The 24,026-nt window shown below is 38.8% G+C and overlaps 1 protein-coding gene across 1 annotated transcript in view; it reads right to left on the bottom strand.

Annotated features, from left to right (window-relative positions):
• Positions 1 to 24,026, bottom strand: part of LOC126471313 (paired amphipathic helix protein Sin3b-like) — a 299,139-nt gene that overhangs the window by 96,015 nt on the left and 179,098 nt on the right. The window contains exons 12-14 of the mRNA XM_050099434.1: positions 16,550 to 16,707; positions 12,468 to 12,588; positions 3,943 to 4,086 (exon numbers count right to left, since the gene is read on the bottom strand). Of these exons, the coding sequence (XP_049955391.1) occupies positions 3,943 to 4,086; positions 12,468 to 12,588; positions 16,550 to 16,707 (423 nt within the window). The remainder of the gene's footprint in view (positions 1 to 3,942; positions 4,087 to 12,467; positions 12,589 to 16,549; positions 16,708 to 24,026) is intronic.

Raw genomic sequence — 24,026 nt, 5'->3', positions numbered from 1 at the left:
TATAACCACCAGGTACAAATTAAAAATTGATTTTTTTATAGTTTCTTCGTTCCTTTGACTAAAGCAAAGCAAATCTTCCTCAGTTTTAGGATACTTCAAATTTTTAACACAAGGTAAAAGGCTTAAATTCACACACATAAAACATTAGCACTAAATAACTTGTGAAGTAAAATGCCAATAGACAGTATCTCACAAACTACTTCTTTATTGAGGCCAGAGCTTCACTTAGATAATACTTGTCATTAGCAATGCATGACATGTTGCAGCAATCTGCAAGAAAAGCTTTTACGACTAATATAATATTTTATGATTATTTTGTTTAATTTACTCTCAATCATTAAATGTGGTACATTAAATTTCGAGCATGCAGCTGTGCAAATAAAATTTCCTCCACTGATATTTCAGCCGTGTATCATCTAGCCATGGCCGGACGATATGTGGCCGAAATATCAGTGGAGGAAATTTTATTTGCAGCGCTGCATGCCTGAAATTTAATGGACTACTCATTACGCCACGAGAAGTTGAAAATGCACATTAAAAGTGGTGCTAAATGCAAATATGTATTTTTGATACAGTACATTTTCAGATGTCACAATGCTAATTTTATATACTACGAGATGTAAATTTAGGCATCAGAAGGTGTGCACAGCTGCCTAAACTTGCTTGTGGTTGAAGGAAAAACAGGTTTTATGAACTGGTAATTGTTTGTGCTTTATTTCAGAGGACACAACAAATTTTGCAATTTTTTAAAAAAAAGGATTACTTGATGTGTTACCAATTCCACAATTTATACTGTTTTATATGGTGGAGATAAAATAGGCGGTTAGGAGTTGTTATCCACATCTATTGAAAGAAACAATGAAAAGGTGTGTGTGTGGGGGAGGGGGGTTGCTGTTGTTGTTGTTGTTAGCTCTGATGTAGGACATTGTCCAGAAATATTAATTACAAGTTCAATCTTTCTTATGTATCTGTTTGCTGCTTACTACCTCAACTACATGGTAAGTACAGTAGTAGTTGTTATCCTTTCCACAGTTTGTGTCTCACCCAGAATTTTAAAAAATCATGTTAATGGTGCCAGTTAATCATCTACTATGTATGGTAAATTGTGGCTTACAGAATTTATTTATTGTCACATGACTGCACAGTCATAAACTGTCTTCAGATTGTCTTCGATACTGCATCAGGGTGTATACGTGGACAACGAAAAAAAAAAAAAATTCCTGGATTTTTCTTGGATTTCCCGTTTAAAAAATATACTTTCTCCCAGGTGAAAATACACTTTTTCTGTGTTAAGTGGCAGTATACTTTCTCTTGGAATCAGCAAACTTATCAACCCTTTGAATGGTCAAGGTTTTATACACTCGTGTAAAACCTCCCGCCACTTTAGGAAACGAACCCCAGAAAAAAATGCTATTTCGAAACATATTTGATTTGCAGCAATACGTACACTGCATATTTTCATATTACAAATGTATACAATCGAATTTCACCAAACATAACGTTAGTTTCCGAAACATTGAAATCGAGATCGCAATGCACTTTTGTAATCCATTCATATCTCATGTCACATGATCTCACCAGCCGATGGTAGCAGATATTCATTGTGTTCATAAGGGGCAGACAAAACCGGATTTTGTAAACCGATATCCCAATGCCGCTTCTGGATGGTCATGTAAACACTTCAAAATCGATTCCGGAAAGCCACTCCTGGTTGCCAGTTTTCCAATTCTGCAATCGATTTTCACTCCCATATAAATGCAGCCGGTACTGAAACTTGCTTGGGCTGTCAGGTTTAGTCTTGTTTTTAAAAAATTCGGCTAATATTGACGGAGTGGCTTTTTGTACAGTGAAGCATAAGCAGAAATATTAGACTGAAGATGTTTATAATTCATCTAATTTAAGAGAACTAGTGATTGTGCTGATTGAATCATAAACTACATCTGCTGTTTTCCAGGTGCTGCAGTTAACTGGGCTAGCAAATCTGCTCCAGACCTTAACGTACACGATAGCGAAAAACGGTTTTCAAAATTCAGTTTTTGTCTTTTAGAAGATGCGTTGCATATAAACGTAGTGATTCAGATCATAGAACACGTGATTTAGTCACCCTATAGCAATATCACTGTTAAGTACCGCGAACACACAAATAGGAAAAGTTAATGGTATAAATTTATGTACATAATGTAGCTACAAGAAAAGCTAAACTTTCTCATATAATATTTGTCTTTTTTGCATGTGTTACATGTTGATACATCACACAAATGTGCTAGTAAATTTTAAGTAATGATGTAAATGTCTGGTCTTCTGGGCACGAAATTCTTCTAAGTGGCTAGCCCTCAAAGTGTTAAGCTTTAAATGAGAATCAAACGCTTTGTGGTTTAAGAAATTCAAAGCACGTTCACACACATAACATAACTCATATTGTGTAAAATTAAATGAACTTCGAAAGTAACGCTTTTCAAACCACCAATCGCAATATTTGCACATGACCTATTAAAATTCGTTTCAGCAGTTGTCAGAAAGCACCAGGAAACGGCATTACTGTGCCTGCGCAGCTACGATGACATCGGTAGTCTGTATGTTCGTACGTATATAGCATTACGAGACCTTACATTACGTCATCAATGAAACAGAACATCAGAGGATAATCTAAGAGCATCGGAATTTTGTAAACCATAATTTAATTCATAATTCGACTTAAAGAGCACATTCGTATGTCCAGATTCACAAAGGCATAGGCCCCAAGCTGATATTAAACTTTTCAGTTTGGTTTTCGGGACGAAAATTTTCTTGGAGTACCAGTACTGTATTATCTTAAGTTTAGTTCTTTATTATGGCATAATGCTATATGTCCAAAAGGATAACAATGTGCACTTGAAATTCCACAAACATCTGACACTAGCCAATAGTGTTTCAAATAAATTGACTGCCTCTGTGGAAATGATTAAGTAAAGCCAATTTTTTTTATCAAATCAACAAAAATAACTTCAGTGTTCTGCAAGGCAATTAGTAACAGACTGCCAAAAAACCTGGAAATAAAATAAAATTAGAAAACTGAAACTAATACCATATTTTAGCCCTCCATAATTATGTGCATGTATTTTAATTCACTTTATAGCTCCTGGTCACAGAAATCCGTATTGTATCCATTTGAGAGCTGTAAACCAAGAAGAAACAGCAAATTCACAAAATGTAAACACGGTTCACGTGGAGACTAGCCCTCACCCCACTACAACTCTTACTGCTCTGCGCATGTGAGAATCTGCAGCTTGGGCACGTAAGAAAAATGTTTCTGGGTAGTATCCGGTTCACTGTTGCTACTGCTGATACAGCTCGTGTCTAGTTACCTTGGATACAGCTAGCAGCAGCACTTCAAGTAACCAGAAGCGGGAGAAGGTACTGCTCATACGCGACTCAACTGCGTATGTGCATAAGCCCGCTGGCAACTACTCAAATGAACCTAATGAAACTGTTGTGCAGTTTGTTGTTATGAAGTATTGGATGTCTTCATCCTAAAGCCTTTGACACATTATGCTCTTGGCAGACGCTCATGTGAGGACTGTATTTTGTTGCTGTAAATGTTGCATTTCCTTTGGAACTTAGGTTTTATTTTCTTTCCTCATTTATGTTTTATTGCTGCAGCATTATATTACAGTGGCGGGCTAAAGTAAAATTCTTTGTTAGAGTATCAGTTCTTACCAGTCAAAATTAAAACAACGAAAAGTTCCCGGAATTCTAAAAATTTCTCATGTTTCTCCCAGTTTCCTCCAGGATGAAAAAATTCACGGGTTTTTCCCCGATTTCCTGGTTGTCCCGGAGCGTATACACCCTGTGCATAGAACTGTTGGAAACTCCAGAAAACTCTTTGCAAGCCATATGAACAACATTTATAAGAATTAATAACAAAACATTAAATATTATAATTAAAAAAGGAACTGTTCTTACCTCATCAAAAATCACTTCTATATCATTGAAAAGACTTTTTGACCTTAGGGCCTTCAGATCATTCTGCTTGAAATTTATACCCTGGTGATCCAGTGACTTTAAGTAGTATTTTTCATTCTGTTCCCTCCACACTTTGTTGAAGCCCTGGATTTGAAACAAGAAGACACAAAAATTGACAAAAGGATACTTCAGAATCCAAATACATCAAAGGAAAATGTAAATTTATAACCTAATGAAATCATGCTCTTAAAAGAATATCTGTAGTGAACTCTGAAATGTCATGACCATGCTTGTCACACACAAATTTGACACACATTTGTATAACAATATCTTATTTCCTTTTATAAATCTGCCAAATTAATGGTTTTATCAATATACTCTCTCTCTCTCTCTCTCTCTCTCTCTCTCTCTCTCTCTCTAATTTGTCATGACATCCTTATTTTCTATGTTTACATATACATATACAATTCATAGCCACAAATTTACGTTATTCTTCCATCTACAGCATTAATAATGTGTGAACTACATTGACACATGAATAATAGAAAAGAATGATAAAAAAGAGGTGAGCAAATTAAATTTAAACTTCAGTGACAAGTCAGGAAAAAGATAAATATAAGGCTGAGGGGGGTGAGGGGCGAAAGGGGGGGGGGGGGGAGGAAGCTGGGAGGAAATGATTGGAATTGGGGAGAAGGAGTAGAGTGAGATAGTGAGAGTGAGAGACAGAGAAAGAGCTGCAAAGACATGCACAGTAAAAAAATGAATATAATCTCAGAGAACTTGCAGAGTAGTGTATCAGCAATAAGTGATTAATACTGTAAAGGGACAAGCCCATTCTTATATTATGGGAAAGTCAGTCAATGAAATTATACCAAACAAAGATGAAATGTGACAGCAAGTGCCAAAATTCCTTGATGATGTCAAAGGGTACATCAAAATGTGAGTCTGAACAGGGTATAATTCCTACAGTAGGTGTGGAGCTGTCTGCACTCTCCACCTCTACACATATATTTCATAAGCCTCCATACAGAGTGTGGCAGAAGAACATATGTACCAATATATTAGTGATTTTCTGACCTACTTTATTCACATATTCAGTCAGGGAAAAATGACTGACCATTTTCTGCATATGTACCATAATCTCTATTATCTTATTCTCACAGGCCGTATGTGAGATATACAATGATTGAAGCAGAATTATCACAGGATCTTCCTCAAATACCAGTTCTCTAAATTTATCTAAAAGGATTACATGAGAACAACGCTGCCTCTCTTATAAGGATTCCTTTTCAGGATCTCTGAGCACCCCTGTTACACTTTGGCATGGGCTATGCTGATCTTTTACAATCCTAGTAGCTTTTCTCTGAATTCTTTTGATATCTGCTGTCATGCCTACTTGATAAGTATTTTTTATTTTGTGTATGTATTTATTTACTGTAAGACTTTGTGGTCTGCCATCTAGAGACTATGACAGACCATACATTCCATTAATGGCTAAATGATAAGCACAGTTACAATAATAAAATCATATAAAATTAAGTACTCAGTCACAATTCACATACACAACGCAGTTTGAACACACAACAGTATGAAGAATAACAATTCTAGTGGTGGTCAGGATGAATTTTCACAATGCTTATCTGCAACTTGCTGGCAGATTAAAACTTTGTGACAGGACTCAAACCTGGGATCTCTTCCTTTCATATGCAAGTGCTCTACTGACTAAGCCATCCAAGCACGACTTGCCCTCACAGCCTTACTTCCGTCAGTTTGGAAGGGAGGAGATGAGGTGCCAGCTCATTTAAGGCTGTTAGGTAGGTCATGAGTCTTGCTTGGATAGCTCAGTTGGTGAAGCACTTGCCCACAAAATGCAACAGTCCCAGGCTTCAGTCCAGGTTCAGCACACACTTTTAGTCTGCCAGTATCAGTTCTAGTAGTGGTCTGTGCAGCCTATCACTGGTTAATGAAAAGAATATGAAATATGCAGCAAACTGAGAAAAATAACTACATCTAAATATATATTCCAAAAGCTACCATGGCAGAGAGTACCTTGTACTGCTGCTAGCCATTCTCTTTACTGCTCTACTCACAAATGAAATGAGGGAAAATCATTGTCTATATGCCTCCACATAAGCCCTAATTTCTCTTATCTTGTCTTTGCAGTCTTTATGTGGGATTTATACAGTGGCAGTAGGATTTTTCTGTAGTAAGCCACAAATGGATGTAAAGTTTTCTGACAGACAGGTAGCAGTATGTCGCCCTGAATGGGGCGACTTCAACAGAAACACGTGTAACTTCAGGTGTGCCCAGGGCAGTGTAATAGGTCTGCTGCTTTTTACAATTTACATAAACGATATGGTTGATGGTATTCACAGCGGCATTAGACTGTTTGCCAATGACGCTGTAGTTTACAGGAAAGTAGTATCACACGAAAGTTGTGGACAAATCAATGAGGATCTGCAGAAAATAAATGTGTGGTGTAATGACTATCTCTAAGTAACCTACGCGTATAACAAGGCAAAAATCCCCATTAATGTACAAGTACAAAATAAATGCCCAATTTTTGGAGGTGATAACTTCCGTCAAGTATCTGGATGTGACTATTCAAAATGATCTCAAATGGAATGATCAGATTACACAAGTAACAGGCAAGGCAAACTCTATATTGCAGTTTATTGGTGGAATCCTGAAGCGATGCAGTCCTTCAATGAAGGAAATTGCTTACAATATGTTAGTTCACCCAGTCTTAGAGTATTGTTCGTCTGTTTGGGACCCTTACCAGTTGGGTCTGATTCAAGAGATTGAGAAGGTCCAAAGAAGAGCGGCAAGATTCTTGACTGGTACATTTAGCCATCGTGAAAGTGTTACAAATCTCGTAGAAAGTTTGAGATGGGATACATTTGCAGATAGATGATGCAGTAAACGGAAGGGGCTGCTCACTAAATTCTGAAATCTGATCTTCGCCAAGGATGTAGAGCACATATTACCACCAACTTTCAAATCACACAATGATCACCATTCAAAGATAAGGGAAATTAGAGCTCGTACTGAGGCTTTCAGACAGTCGTTTTTCCCTCGAGCGATCTGCGAGTGGAACAGAGGGGGAGGGGGGGGGGGGGCAGGGGAAATTATGACAGCGTGAATTGTGCCCTCTGCCACACACCGCTAGGTGGCTAGTGGAGTATATACGTAAATGTAGATGCTGGTTCTCTAAACTTTCTCATTAATGTTTTGTGAAAAGAATGTTGTCTTCCTTCCAGGTATTCCCATTTGAGTTTACGAAGCATTGTCATAATACTCACATGCTGACCGAACCTACTGGTAATAAATCTAGCAGCACACCTCTGAATTGCATTGATATCTTTATTTAATCTGACATGATGGGTTACCCAAACACTTGAGCACTGATCGAGAATGGGCCATGTTAAGTGCTCTACACGCTATCTCCTTAACAAATGAGCAACACTTTCCAGTAATTTCCCCAAAACCCAAAGTCAGCTATTTGCCTACCCTGATACCAACTTTATGTGCTTGTTCCATTTCACATCTCTTTGCAATGTTACACCTATATATTTAATTAAAAGACAGTAAGAGAAAAAAATTGATAGGAAAGAGGAAGAAATATTGGTAAGTTTCCATTGTAGTCACTGGGAGTTGTGACCTCAGAACATACAGGCTGGCACAAAATATGTGACAGGAAGTGTTAGGCTAATAGTATGTCGTAAATGATTCTCCTTGTGATACTGTTGTAATGTAGCTCACTCATCAAAGTCACAATTCACTTTTCAGAATGTAAACATTAACACTGGAGCAGCATTTGTTTACTGTAGAAAAATTTTATGCAAATTCTGGATGTATAGCACTGCGGTGAGAGACGCATTCAACAGCACGTTTGGTCCATAAATGGCACCATCTGGAATGACCATTTCTCAATCAGATTACAGTACAGAATGGAAGTACAATTCTGATGACTTTTTTCTTTTCAAATTGATGAAACATTTTTAAAAGACTAGATCTTTACATAATTCCAGGAAGAGCCACTCAGGATGATCAGCCTCAGTTGTAACCCTGGAGAATGTGATAGGAGTGAGAAACCTATTCACTGAGGAACCTACTACCTCAACAAGACATGCAACACAGCAACTCAGGATGTCATGATGATCTTTTCAATGAATAATGAAAAGCAAACTTAACCTTTTCCCTTACAAAATTCAACTGTGCCAGCCTTTGAAGGACATGGATGTACAGTGGTGATATTCGTTTGCAAATGAGATTACTGAGGCCTTTGAAAATGGAACAGTTGAGAAGGATCAGATGTGGTTTAGTGATTAGGCACACTTTCATCTCCATTAGTACATCAACAAATAGAATTGGTGCCACTGGGGTGCTGTGAATCCATACATTCCAGGTGCTGCTCCACTTCATCCACAAAATATCACTGTTTGGTGAGCAAACAGTCCACAATTCATTATTGGGCCCATTTTTATTGAGGAACCTGTCATGGGAGACAAGTACAGACAGGTACTGGAGCATGAATTCGTACTGGCCGCACACCACTACTGAAAACTAATGGTTCCTGCAGGATGGAGCACATACACACCATATTGCGGATTTCTTTGATTTCCTTCAGGGGATGTCCAGAGATTTGACAGTTGCCCTGCACACCTTAGTGTTCACTGGACACAGTGTGGAATTGCGCCCTTACAGATTCAATCTCAATCCGTGTGAATATTTACTATGTGGTTATGTGAAGAACAGTGCCTTTAAAGATGCACCGGCAACACTCCAGGATTTTCATACCACAAGTTCCAGAGAGATTCGTTTAGTTGAAAATGTATTCTTCAGAAAATCATCACACAATTCAGTTCAATGCTCTACACACTCACTGCTGCAGCATGAAAGCACTTTGGAAAACTTCAGTATCAAATTTCAGATTGTCTGCTGCAGCACAAATACGGTAATCAGAATCTTTCACCCACATTACGTCGTAGTAGATGAAGATTTTTGAACACCTATTTTATGCCATCTCGTACACAGAGTCTGCACCCCTACAGTTAGTAGTTGTGACTCACTACATAGCGGAGATGCTGAGTCGCAGGTAGCCACAATGAAAAGACTGTCACAAGATAAGCTTTCGGCCAACAAGGCCTTTGTCAAAAAACCACACACACACACACACACACACACACACACACACGCGCGCAAACTAAACACTCTCTCTCTCTCTCTCTCTCTCTCTCTCTCTCTCTCACACACACACACACACACACACACACACACACACACACACACACACAAGCACAGTCTCTGGAAGCTGAAGCCAGAAGAGGGTAGGGCAGGGAGAGGGAGGGATCGCAGGGTAGGGGCGGAGGACAGTGAAGTGTTGCTGGGGAGCGTGCAGGGACGAGGTGGAGAGAAGGTAGGGCAGCTAGGTGCAGTCAGAGGTTATACGGAAGGCAATGGAAAGAGGGCCTCAGCCTCCTCCTTACCCTTACCCATTTGCCTCCACCATGCACTGGTGCTGCTGCTCGTAGTCTGGCTTCAGCTGTCAGAGACTGTGCTTGTGTGTGTGTGTGTGTGTGTGTGTGTGTGTGTGTGTGTGTGTGTGTATTTTCGACAAAGGCCTTTTCGGCTGAATGCTTACTTTGTGACAGACAGTCTCTTTGTTGTGCCTATCTGCGACTCTGCATCTCCACTATATGGTGAGTAGCTACCATCCTTTCATAATATTGTTACATTCCATCATGGATTTTCCATTGTTTAAATTATATCCTATGCAGTCCTGCAGATATGGCTCAGGTTTTGAAGATCTAGAATCTTTGCTGGTCTTACAAGGTTATTGTTAGTATTAACTAAGAAATTTTATGGTACATTTTAAGTTATAACACTATTTTGCATTGAGAATATCATATAGATATTTTTATTGTAGCTATAACATTAATTTAATGTTATAGTCCTATAATGTATACTGTATAGTCCTTCTACTTGTTTTTCACATGCAGTAGACTGGGAAAAACATGGTGATACCTATCCTTATATTCTTCTTAGGATTTTGTTGGCTATTTCATTATTTAGTCAACACATTTTGGGGTCTCTTACACCCATGTATAAAGTGGAGGTAAATGGTATAGTCTGTCCAGAGGTGTTTAATAATGCACGGAAGAGGACAAAATGTTTTAGAGTTCCTATGCCTTCACACTTGCACATGTCTACCTGCCTGAGCTCGAGTAATTCAAGGCGAGTTGGATAAGGATGTCCTGATTGGGAATGACCTGGAACTTTTGCACCCTGTTCAGGAAGAGAGAATAAAATCATTGTCCCTGATCAGAGTTGTCCCACTACCTCTGCCAGATATCGACTATCAAGTATTTTAATTGAAGTTTACTGGTAATAAGATTGTGAGCAGAAGAGAGGAAGTGTGCTGTCTTGTAGCACTTTAACAAAGGTAGCACAGGACAGGTGGTATTCCCATGAACTACAAGCAGCACTGTAGCTTAACACTCAAGTTGGTAGAACTGATCTTTTATTGGACGGTGACTGCTGACATTGTCTGCACTTACTTGGTGATTTTACTTTTGGTGTTGTGTGTGAACATTGTGTCAGTGAAGGGTGTAGTGAGAAAGTAGTGTTATGACTTTCAGTTGCTTGTACTTAATAAGACAAAAAGAAGAAAAAAATGGAAAGCGAAAGTGAAGTTAAATATGTCTTTATACTTCCAAAAAATGAAATATTTTTTTATAAATGGGTGCAAAAAATTCCTTAAAAGACAGAAATTAGAATCAAAATTATTTTGCATGTGTCACATGTCGCACAGGAACTTACAAATACAAGCACTTATCACAACGGTAAAAATTTGTAATTTTAAATGGAAGACAGTCTCTACAAGCAGGATCCATTCCTCATTTATTTACAAAGATACTGAAATATCTATACAACATATGCAAAAAAGAAAATCATTGTAAAACATTGGCAAAACAAAAGTTTCTGACAGGGAAGATAGTAGCCCCTAAGAAGTTGTGATGTCAGCCAATGTTTCTTCTGTGCAAGAAAGTGTGCAGAATGAATTGGTAAAGAACCTAACAATAGTTTCTTTACAAAGATCACTGAAGTGTGAGAAACAAGAAGACGTCCATAAATGTAAATGTCCACTGACACCATACAAAAGACAAATGTGGACATTAGCAAGACATTTGGAGCACAATATCAATGTAGAGTACGCAGGGCTGGGTCCCTGCATACTCAGCCACTCCAGTTTCTGGCATGAAGTTTGCACCATGCAGGTTGCCAGCCTGTGGTCAGCACGTACTTCTCCTTAGGAGAATGTTTAGGTGCCTCGCTAGTACATTGCGTGTTTGGATTTAGGGCTGTTTACAAGATTAATGCTAGCAGGTGCCACCAGGAACTACCATTATCACTCATAGACAGCCCATGCTGCAACTACGGCGGCGCTGCTATCAGGGGAGACTAGCTTGTGCCCGTGGATCACATGGTCAGCAACACTCCGTGGATAATCTCCGCCTGCGGCATACTTAAGCCACCTCCACCAACTTCCAGCAGGCAGTTGCAGTTGCAGTTGTAGCTGCAGCTCTGCTCTAGGCCACTTTTGCTGGGTGCCTATGGCTTCCCATCTGTTGGAGCTTCAACTGAGTCTGCAGCACACATCACTCCGCTACGCCACACCACCTAGCAGGTACCAGCAATCTTCCTGGAGACTCAATACTAATGTGTAGCCATGTTACAGTGATTACTTGACCAATTTTTCTTTGGGCTTCGAGTTATACTTACCTCTGATCAATAACGATCATTTTGGTTATTACAGTCTTATGTGACACTTTTCTGTGGTAATGCTGCAATAAATTATATTGTCAGATTATCTGTAGTGTTGTTATCCTTCATCATACTGTTCACTGTCATCATACTGGGCCGTACCCAAAATCTGGATACACTACGGTGTTCGGACTTTACTCTTGGTTACGCTATGGATCTGCAATACTATGCTGAGATAGAATGTCGCTACTAACTTTGTACTGCCTTCGGCTGTCACTTCTTGTTACTGTATTCTGTGCCATCTTGGCTTTGGCTCAATAAACAAGTTAATTGTTCTTCATGCATTTGTATTGTGTGCTACAAGATTCACAACCCGAGTTTTGGAACCAGAATATACAATTAAGAAAACTCTGTATATTCCATATATTTCCACGGAAACTCAATCCAATTCACAACATATGCTGGAGATTCTTCCAACCAACTTAACAAAAGATTGTTTGATTTATCTTCTACCCTGTTACATGGTTTATCTACCACGAGGAATTATAAAATGCCCCGTGTCTGTCCCTTTCAAGTGGGAATTCATCTGTCATGTCATTTGCTTATGTCGACTAGGGACTACGACTCTACTACAGGAGAATCATTGCCTACATACCCATAATTCCATCAAAGAAAGACATATTTGGAAGAAAGAGGTAGCTTCTGTTCAGATGCACCACAAGCAATTATTACTAAGTAACTACATAGCCTCTACTCACTTTTTGAGCTTCTCTCCATTCTTCTTCTTTAGATTTGAGTCTTCTAAGTACTACTGGAACAGCTACAGTTGGATTCTTTTTCAAACCCTCAATAATATCAGGTGCCTTATCACCATATAACCTTTAAACAATAATAGAAAAGTACATGTAGTACAAGCATCTTTCATGCAACTGATAAGCAAGAAGTAAGGTAAAAGAAAACTGTCATGGCCTGTAAAAAAAAATTAAATTAAATGATTAATTTATCCAACACAATCAACATGTTTTATACCAATCATTTCTGAAATGCACCTACCAACAGTACGTGTTCTCTGATACACCGTACTTAACGAGAAGTATATGGAAAGTTATGTTTCACTTTGCAGAAAAAATAACTTTTATTTTTTAAAGATCTTGTCAAACTTAAAATAGCAGAATCAACCTCATTTTGACTTTAGATAATTGCGAAAGCAGTAATAATTGTGAGGGCAGTAAATTGGCAACACTCATACGAAAAATGGATTGTGACACCACTCTACAGACTTTGAAAAGTGCAGTATGGTACAGTTCATTCAACATACAGCAAAAAAGAATTTACTCGTTTTTGACAGGGATTTTTGCTTGTTGTGTAACGTGCCAATTCAAGTAGTTATTATGCTGCCTTTTCTCTGCATTATTGTTGTCTTATCTGAGACAAAATACAATAAACGTCATTCATTTCAGTGAGCTACTTGCTGCTGTAAAGACTGCCTTTGTTCACAATTCACTGCTTCAAAATCTTTTTGCAAATGCTTCTTTGTTTACGATTCTATGATCCACACTAATTCTCTCTTTATTTATTTGTCATTAACTTTCTTTGGAATTGGTGCAATACAACTAAACAAGATCAAAGATAAAATGCTCACATTGTTAAGAAATGAAGGAACATTATTTTAGATAAACAAAAGAAATAAAAAATACTGTATTTGAAGAGAAATAAATAAGAAGAAAATATGACAAACGTTTAGGAATTCAAAGCGAGATTAGATTAGATGTACTGTTTCTTATGCGGACCCATTATTAGGAGATTCTCAAGCATATGGAACATGACAGAAAAATAAAAATATACAAAACATAAAGGAAAAGATCTTGAATGAATGGCGGGACATCACATCGGACAAGCACAATATATAAACAATAGAAGAAGTTGTACAAGCATGTGCACATACAAATATTAGCTGCTATAGCCTCTAGGTATGAGTTGATCAGTGCACCTGATGATGACAACTCATTCTCTTGTTGAAATATTGTGCACGTCTGACACAATGATCAAGCCATTTGCCCAATAACTTTTCATTCATAATATAGGCAGGAAAACTGATGAAGTACATAAAATATACTTGCAAACAAACTAATTTTCGGAATCCCTTCTGCAGTTTCTAAATGATTTGGTTCTGAAGAAAGTGGCATAGGCCTAAGTGAAAAATTTTAAAACTTTTTTCAATTACAAATTATTGTAGAAAGTTGTCACAAACATGTAAATCCATTCATAAGATAAGAAAAACAGGAGCAGGGACGAGGTGCCAGTTAACAATAATTGCTTACACAGATTATATTACTGCACAGAAGCGTGTAGCAGTCAAATATTACTCAGAGCTCACATTATGTGATACTGTTAATAATATATACAATGACCAGCCAGAATATTATCACCACCTACCTAATAGCTGGTACGTCCACCTTTGGCATAGATAACTGCGGTGAGACCTTGTGGCTGGGAAGCAATGAGGCCCTGGCAGGTTGCTGGAAAGAGTTGGTACCTCATCTGCACACACTAGTCACCTAATTCCTGTAAATTCTGGGGACGGCGCCCACGATCTCTGATGCCACGTTCAATCACATCCCAGATGTATTCAGTCAGGTTCAGATTTAGCGAGTGAGGGGGGGGGGGGGGGGGGGGGCAGCACAGCACATCAACTTGCCCTGTGTTTCTCGAACCACTCCACCACCCTCTTGGCTTTGTGACACTGCGCATCATCTTGCTGAAAAATGCCACTGCCGTCGGGAAACATGATCGGCAAGAAGAGGTGCTTGTTATCTGCAACCAGTGTACGATGTTCCTTGGCTGTCACAAGCTCCAGTGGACTCACGGATGCCCATGTAAATGTTCAGTAGAGCATAATGGAACTGCTGCCAGCTTGTCTCCATCCCACAGTATGGATGTCGAGGAGCTGTTCCCCTGGAAGCTGGCAGATTTGCGTCCTCCTTTTGGCATGATGAAGAAGGTATTGAGATTCATCAGACCATGCAATGCTCTGCCACTGCGCCAATGCAGAGTGCTGATACACACGTGCCCCTTTCAATCGTAGTTCCCAGTGTCATGGTGTTAACATTGGCAAATGCACGGGTCGTCGGTTGTGAGGCACATCGTTAGGATTGTTCAGTGCACTGTGTGTTTAGGCACACTTGTACTCTGCCCAGCATTAAAGTCTGATGTTAGTTACCCCACAGTTCACCACTTGTCCTGTTTTACCAGTCTGCCCAGCCTACAACATCCGATACCTGTAATGAGAGGTGGCCACACAACCACATGACATATGAACATCATTTCACCTTGGTAGTGCTGAAGACACTCACTACAGAACTCCTTGAAAACCTGACAAGTCATAAAGTTTCCGAAATGCTCGTGCTGAGCCTCTGGGCCATCACAATGTACTCTCAGTCAAACTCAGGTAGAACGTGCATCTTCTCCATTCAACACATGGACAGCACACTTACTGATACTACATGCATCGTGTGTGTGTCTGACTAGCAGTCATTCCTCGCCAGGTGACACTGCTATTGCCTGGATGGGTTTATATCGATAGTAGGTCAGTGGTCATAATGTTCTGGCTGATCAGTGTACATTAACTGGTTCTACTACGAATTACATAGCTGGAGTAGAAGGAATTGCCCATTGCAAAAAATTCATTAGCCTTCTCCTAAACTTAACATAATTAGCAACAAAACATTTCGTGGTTTTCAATGAGTTATTGAAAATGTGTCTTCCTGAGCAATGGGCACCTTTCTGGATCAAACAAGCAATTTTAGAATTTTACATAGATTGTTCTTATTCCTAGTATTCATGCTGTGAACTGATCTTTAGATAACGAGATTATTTAACACAAATTTCTCTACGGAATAAATATACTGACAAACAGTAATTAGCACATCCTTTTCTCTTAACTGAGTTCTGATTGACACTTTAGCATTCACACTGCAAATGATTTCTATTACATACTTCTAGACATGGATGACATCGTGGAATGAATGCAAGGAAAGTTTGTAACCTTTTTTTTATTTTTACCTAGATATGACAACATTTGCATGGGAGCTATTTTGCTTAGTTGTTTTGGAAGTTCTATGATATGCTCCTTCAAACTGAATTTATAATGAAGTCATAATTCCTTGGACACATTCATATTTACATGTCCTAACATATTATCCATATGTTGGGGAGAACTTGTTGCCATTTTTGAACTGCATATAATTAGCGTGTTGGAAGCTTAATCACAATAAATTAGAAATTCTTTATTAGTGTGCCCAAACGTTTCATTAAGAGCTCCTTCAAAAACTATACTTGACTTCCTATGTACTGCAATGTTAGTATCACTGACAAACAAAAGAAATTAAGCAGCTGGTAATGTTACTTGTGAAAGGTTATTAAGAAACAGAGGAAAAATTGAGGGCCCTACGATTGAACCTCGTGGGCACCATTTGTAACTAGTTCCCACACAGAAACCAAGTAACACAAACTCTGTGTTGGCGAGACGAATTAAATGCATCTTCGAATTCACTCATATGACTAATATTGAGAAATGTGGACTACATTTATGATTGCAGAAATTACATAAAAACACTGATAGCATTGCTGTGGATAAAAGTGTACAATTATGAAAAAGATCTAAATGGTGATTGGTAGGAGACAGTTGCAGTAGTGGCTGGTAGCAGTCTCATATTTGTATCATGTCTAGTTTTGGCATGAAAGCCACTTTAACAAACATATATTTTAAGATTTTTAACACAAAAAAATCAAGAACTTGAATAATGTAATAGCATCTTATGTACAATAAAAAAAGAAATACCTGCGAACAGCCCTAAGGTGGATAGTAGGAGATGATCCTCCCAAGCAGTCATCCAATTTGAATCTTACTAATTCTTCATGTGACATCCGTGACATTTTTTTATTTACTCCTTCCAAGACTCTAATTGTTGCAGTGTTTGTTTCTATCACAAGATCCAGCTGAAATAAATAAGATAAAGTTGCAAATGAATTACTGTATTAAGATTAAGACCAATAGCATTTTTAATATTCCTATACATATGATGGAAAATAAATAAAGTTGAATCACAAAACAAATGACACTATTTAGAGCTTAAATGCAATAGACTCCACTGCAAGTGTTATATCTTATTAAAATATCAATGCATTATGCTTAAGGGTTCGATAATTCAAGGTTAATAAAGGCATAAAAGTAAAATATACACATTGAAAATATAATATAATTGTAAACACTGGATAAATGACAATAGTCAAAACCCTAACATACAATAGTGACAGGGGTAACAAAGAAAAAATATTTAACACTTTAAATCTCAAACTTTTAAAACCAATGTTTCTTTTACTGGTAGCAGAGAAGAGTGACAGCAGGAGGCAGCTGTGTATGAAAAAAAGTGAAAGTACATGACATGGCTTATAAATGATCATAGCGTACCCTACAATAAATTCTAACTTCAGATCATAAAACATTAGATGACAGCAATGGACAGACCAAATACAAAAATGATGTAACCTACAACAACCAAATAAAAACTATGCATATAACTGATTAGAAAAGAAAGATCTACAGAGAAAATGGAAGAAGAAAACAAAGAATAAATACAAATATCAAAATAGAAATAATGCAAGCACAGGAATCAAATGTTGGAAAGAAGCCAGTAATGTGTAGAGGAAAGTCAAGGAGAGTAAAGTAAAGTGGCACACAAGTAGAACACTACTAAGACAGAAACTGCATATTTAATCATCAATAAGGAAATAAGCTTTTCGAAAACTTATGGTGTGATCTCTGTAGTTGATATCTATCTAATTTTAAAGATACTCTCTCAAATTCTGATTCAAACCAAGTTCACCAATAAATGAAAGTTTTTGTGTTTATGTAGCTTAGCTACTTTTGATATTAAATGCTCCCATCCATTCCACCCACAACTTTGTGGCATGGATGTCTGTTTAGGTATAGGTACACCAACAATTATGATACCACTCATGTAATTGCTTTCATTTCCAGTTATTATCTATTGCATCAAAAGATTACTCATATTACTTCAGCTCAATTGAGAACCATTGGAACTAAAGCACAACAAAACACAAGAGTTCATATTTAAATATTACACTATCCATGACTGGAATTCATTAACTAACTTCTACACAAAGACAGTGATTTTCTTATGTCAGTCTTGAAATGAGAGTCATACAGAGTAAAATCCTAGCAATCATTAACTTAACATCCACACTATATCTGTCAAGACATGTGACACCTCTACAATTAATTTTTTACCCAACTCATAAATGATGCATACCTCACTATAAAACTCACCCAATGCATCTACAATATGCATCTTTAACCCAGCTCCACCTATGGTGCAACAAATGGAACAAAGGATAGACCCTATATGCATTTTATCAACTGATCAATAAATTCTGTTTAGTGTTACACGTTAGTACGAACACCTTTAAGGTCTCATTGTGCGTGAGCAGTTATAGTACGGACAGTCAGCAATGGGAATACCCAATACTGTGCTAGTGGATAAGACAAGGACATTAGTACCTGTTTCACCAAATGAGTCAGTTGGAACATCAATGCCTCTTCTCTGACAATAGCAACTGGCATTCTGACAAAAATGTGACTTAGCTTCTGTTAATTTCTTCTTCAACTTATTTCTTTTGAGCCTTTCCTTGTGCAGGGCAGGACAGTAAAAAAACATATTTCTCATACAGCTAGCATGTTAAAAGAGGACACGAGACAGCTGCTCTCAACCCTCCCCAGCAGCTATTAGTGCAAACATTGCCATTTTTGTACACACGGTACTACAGACTGTGCAGGACTATGTGAATAAAAAAACCTATCAATGCACATGGAGAGTGTTTCTACCATTTGTCTTCATGTTTACAAAACCCTACCTTGGCCAGCAAGGTCGACAGGTCTCTTCCCAATTGAGAATGTTTAGAGCATTACGGGCAGGGCCACAAGCCATCTTGTGGTTTTGATGGTCCAACCCGCGAACTGGACGGAATTTCTCACTATATTGTTCAGGAAGACATTGAACAACTCTATCAATCAATGTCAAGCTCAATAACTGCTTTCTCAGAGTCTTTCACTATGGCATGTCTGAATAAATTCTTCTCAGTTTTCAAACCATGTCAATTCAAATCAAATACTGAGCTTTCGGCAGCTATCTCCACCATCACCTTGGGAGTAAAAACTACTGACTGCCGGGGCTGGCACTGTTTTCCACTTATAGAGGCACGATTGCAGCATCTGGCACCAGTAAGAGAGGGCCAAAAAAACGCATGCACAGAAGGTGAGTTGGGTAGTACATAGCAGCTCTGGCCCGCTGCGTGACCGACTGGTGTCAAGTGGCGCAAGGGCCCGGCACCACATTTCAAACTGGTGTTCCTGCCTCCCTACAAGCACAAGCATCTGTCTTTACTCCCATTCAATATCCAAGGGCCACTCTGATGCCCTGAAACCCTAACTAAGTGTGTACCTCTGGCCTCTGTTAAAATTATTGCTGTTTATTATAATCTCAGCCATCTCTTTTATTACAGAATCCAAAAATGTTGATAAATGAGCCAAGACTCTTGTCTTTTCAAACTGTATTTTGTGTCCATTTTCCTGTAAGTGCTCAGTTATGGCTGACTTGTCAAGCTCCCTTTGTTTAATATGCTGCTTGTGTTCGATACAGAGCTCCACAACTGTGCTTATTGTTTAACCTATATAGATGCTGCTGCATTTGCAAGGGACACCATACACACTGGTAATGTGAAGAGTCACGCTGTCTTTAACGGGGCACAGTGTAGCTCTTAACTTAGTAACCAGCCAGAACACTGGTCTCAATCCATGTCTCTGCAGCAAACATCCTAACTTGCTGCTCGTTGCTGCACAGTGTGGCAGGAAAGCAGCCGGCTTGGCCTCTTCTGCCAATTCAAAAGGCGTCCTTCTTTTGCTAGTACACAGACCAAATATTATTTCTGATGACAACCACCTACACTCTGAATTGAAGCATTTCAGAGACATGTTCACAGAGACTGGTAGAAGAGCTCAAGCCGATTGCTTTCCTGCCACACGGTGCGGCAATTAGCAGCAAGTTAGGATGTGTGCTGCAGTGACATGGACTGAGACCAGTGTTCGGGCCTGCCCCCAAAATACAAGATTCTGCACCCTGTTAAAACGCTATGGCTCTTCATGTGCCCAGTGTGTATGGTGTCTCTTGCAAATGCAGCAGCATCTATATAGAACAAATAATTCGCACAGTTGCAGAGCACTGCACCAAACTCAAGTGACAGAGTAGATAATAGGAGCTCGACAAGTCAGTCATTGCTGAGCATTGCCTGGAAAACAGACACAAAATATAGATTGAAAAGATGAGAGTCTTGGCTCATGAGCCAACATTTTGGGATTCTAGTTATAAAGGAGGTGGCTGAGATTAGAATGAACAGCAACAATTTTAATAGAGAAAATGGGTACACACTTAGTACGGCGTGGTGGCGGGCTTTGTATATCGAAAGACAAGACAGACACTTGACACTTGTAGGGAGATGGGAGCAGTAGTTCCAAACATTGCCCCAGCTCCTTGTGCCAACTGATATCACTTGGTCCCATGGCAGGCTGGAACTACTATGAGTTACCAAACTAATCTTCTATGCATGTGTCATTTTGCCCCCCCTCTGATTGGTGCCAGATGCCGCAATAGTGCCTATAGAAGCAGAAAACACTGCCAGCCCCATGAGTCAGTGGCTTTTACTCTCAAGGACAATGGCGGAGATAGCCATCGAAAGCTAGAGAATTTTATTTGAATTGACACAGCTAGAAAACTGGGAAGATTTTATTCAAATAACTGGCTTCACAAGGACCAGAGGTGGACCAAATCATTATTGACTTGCTCAATTAGTGAAGCTCTTTCTCTTGAATAAATAGTCCAGTTTCTTTTTTAAATGTAATTAATCATTTGTTTGTCTGTACAGGTATATCCCGTCCCCCAATTTCCGTACCATTCAGGTAACTGACCCCCCCCCCCTCCCCCCTCCTCCTTTGAGTATTTTTCTTACTGTATCACATGCCCACAATGCCACCAGGTGACATTTAGTCTTGTGGTGTGCAGTGGTAGTAATGCTGTGGTTCAAGATAGTATTGGAGGTTAAATATATGTGTTAAGTCATTACAATAATTCATGAGATAACAATTAGGAGAAGGCATCCATGACAAACCATCTAATAGCTCTTCATATTCCCATTTTATGCCATGTCTGTCCAGAACATTCTGAGACTGCTTTTATTCTTGAAGTATAAGTGATGTCAGCATAACAACTACAGTCACAGTTTGAACTAGCAACTGTAAACAACAGACGTGTATTCAACCAACCTGTTGTGAGCAGGCAGTGTTAAGCAGTGGCCATGTGGCCTCAGTGTATCAGTGTTCCCAAGTCACAAATCACAATGGAGCAGCATCTCTCAAGTTGAATGTTCAAGACTTTCTCCAGAATATTTTAAACAAGAGAAAAAGTGTGTGCAAAGTTTTTCCTGCATTTCTTGCCTTCCAAACAAGAACAATGATGAACAGATGTCTGCCATGATTTGACTGAAATGCAAGATGTAGACAATACTTTTCTGGGAAAAAAAGTTATAGGTGATGAGACTTGGTATTATCAACTATTGCAGAACAATGAAATGCACAAATTCATATGAAGGGTCAATGTTTTGATGACATAACCAACATTCGAGCCAATGTGATGGCTTTTCTGACAGTGTCACATGGTCGTTTGAATGTTCTGTGTGTTGTAGACAAGTGAGGGGAGACTGTGTAGAACACACTGAAGTGGACTGACAAGGCAGCCAGTCCACAGTGACGGGTAGCCGATAGAAAGGCACGCGTACACACTCACGCCGACGGGCGTCAATTCTGGAACAGGATAACTATTGAATGGTAGCAAGAAAAGTACGTAGCTGCTTTATACTTAACTTTATTATTTGATGACTACAGCATTCTTCTTGAGACATTTATACTATAACTCTCAAAGTAGGTAAGGCTAATGGCGCCTTGCTAGGTCGTAGCCATGGACTTAGCAGAAGGCTATTCTAACTGGCTCTCGGCAAATGAGAGGAAGGCTTCGTCCGTATGGTCGCTAGCAATCTCCTCGTACAACTGGGACGAGTGCTATATCGTCTTTCGTGACCTGCCTTGTGGTGGCGCTAGGTCTGCGATCACACAGTGGCGACACGCGGGTCCGACATGTACTAAATGGACCGCGGCCGATTTAAGCTACCACCTAGCAAGTGTGGTGTCTGGCGGTGACACCACACACACACAGAGTATTAAAACCACAATCTTAACATTTTCTATTTCTTTATTAATTACAGTCTCAAAATTTGTTTGATTGACAGGGTATGCAAATACAAATTATACTGAGGACTAAACTGCAACACATTTCATAACTCACACTCAATAAATGTTAGTGCTGAATGAATTATGCTTTTATTCTCTGCTGTGCAGTTTTGTCTGATATGCATGTGAATCTCTCCCAGTAGTTCTTTTCCTGTCCATATCCTGTTTACAATAGTTTCCTCATAATTCCTGCAAGTTTGATGGTTGTTTATACACACGTCACACTAGACACCCAAAGGCCCATGACTGAAATACTTTTAAGTCTTCCATTTTTCCTGGCAGTAGAAGTGACTTGCACTTCAAGCAATGCTTGTCTATCATATGTGACTGGGTTACCAATTTCTGAACAGAAAAAGAAGGAAAAAACACAACTCCTTTGATAGGATCATTCCTGTTGAAGTTGAAGTACTGTTGTGTTAATACCAACTTCTGGCTTGACCACGGCGTTTTTTTAAACTAAGGTCACAGCATCTCCTTTCACATACCATTCTGTATGGAAAAAACGAGAGCTTTACAGCTATTTGTCATCCTATGTTTGCAACATTTATTGTACCATTCCTAAAGCACTTTCCCTGAAATTCACATCTATGTATATATAATCTGCAAGCAGTTTACAGTGTGTGGCAAATAATTTAACCCCAAGCCAGTTTCTGGATATTTCACTCTTGATAAAAAAGCAACATTGGTGTTTAACATTCCATGGATGATTAGACAGAACAAAAGCTTATGCTGGTTAAGTATGGGGCAGGAATTTCAGCAAAAGTTGTTTTGAAGAAGCCATCCTGGCTTTAGGCTGAATAAATTTACAGTAGCTAGCAAGAACCTAAGGCAGGACAATTGGACAAGGATTTTAACATCACACCAAATTAACCTCGAGTGGGTGCGCCATTTTTTATAACACAGTGGGCATGTAGTGTACTTTGTACACAGGTAAAGAATACCTGTCTATATGTTACCAAGGTAAGCATATATGGACAAAATTACAGCTTAATCTTAGTTAAATAAAACAAAGGTAAAATAAACTTACATTATATGAGCTAAATCACTGTTTAATTAAACAATAACAAAATAATCTTTCATTACATCACTCTTTTGTCACGTACAAGTTTTACCCCACATTAGAGTCGCACTCAAGGCATTAAACAGTGCAGTTGCATCAGATCCCAGCCAACCACTTATCTGATTGCTAATTACCTCCCAGTCAACTGCCTCACTGTGGGATTGTACTGCTAGCTTGGAATCTGTGTCATTTTCTTGCATGCATCATAAATTTTTTCTCACCTAGCTTACTGTTTATTTTATATTACTGCTGCTCACTTGGATGTATGAGAGCACAATGTAGCACTGTGCTAACTGAAGCAATAATGAAGGAACAGGTTTGGGCTTGCAACTATAAGACCACAATTGAACACTACAAAACAATGTTATTTGTGGTTTACGCACTTTATACATCGGTGGACCTGCTCAAGGGTTAATAGATGTCCAACATCTCCACCACTGTATAACCTTGCTTGGTACCTTTGACACAAATGAAAAGGAATGTCACATACAGCCATGGCTACTAGATTGGTTTACTCCAACACCCTCTTCATGGGATGATTACATGAGTCATATCAGCTACTAGTGACAAAAATCATTGCTGAGGGTTTGACTTCTTTGCTAACATTATAAATATATAAAACCTTTGACAACTTCTATTCCTATTTGTCCTTGTACTGTATTTCTGAAGCTGTCATTGTGAATCTAATTCACATGATGTACTCTCAAGCTGTGCACCTCCAACTCCACAAGTTTACAGCAAAGCATATGTGCAGACTGGAGATTCAAACAAATTAGCATATTTTCCTTTAGATGCTGTGCTTCTGCGATAATGTAATTTCCACTATGTTTTCTGTACTCAATC

This window comes from Schistocerca serialis, chromosome 3 (genome assembly GCF_023864345.2).
Source record: "Schistocerca serialis cubense isolate TAMUIC-IGC-003099 chromosome 3, iqSchSeri2.2, whole genome shotgun sequence".
In the NCBI taxonomy this organism is placed as follows: domain Eukaryota; kingdom Metazoa; phylum Arthropoda; class Insecta; order Orthoptera; family Acrididae; genus Schistocerca; species Schistocerca serialis.
Note: the sequence above shows the minus strand (reverse complement) of the source record. Positions and strands in the feature narration are given on the sequence as shown.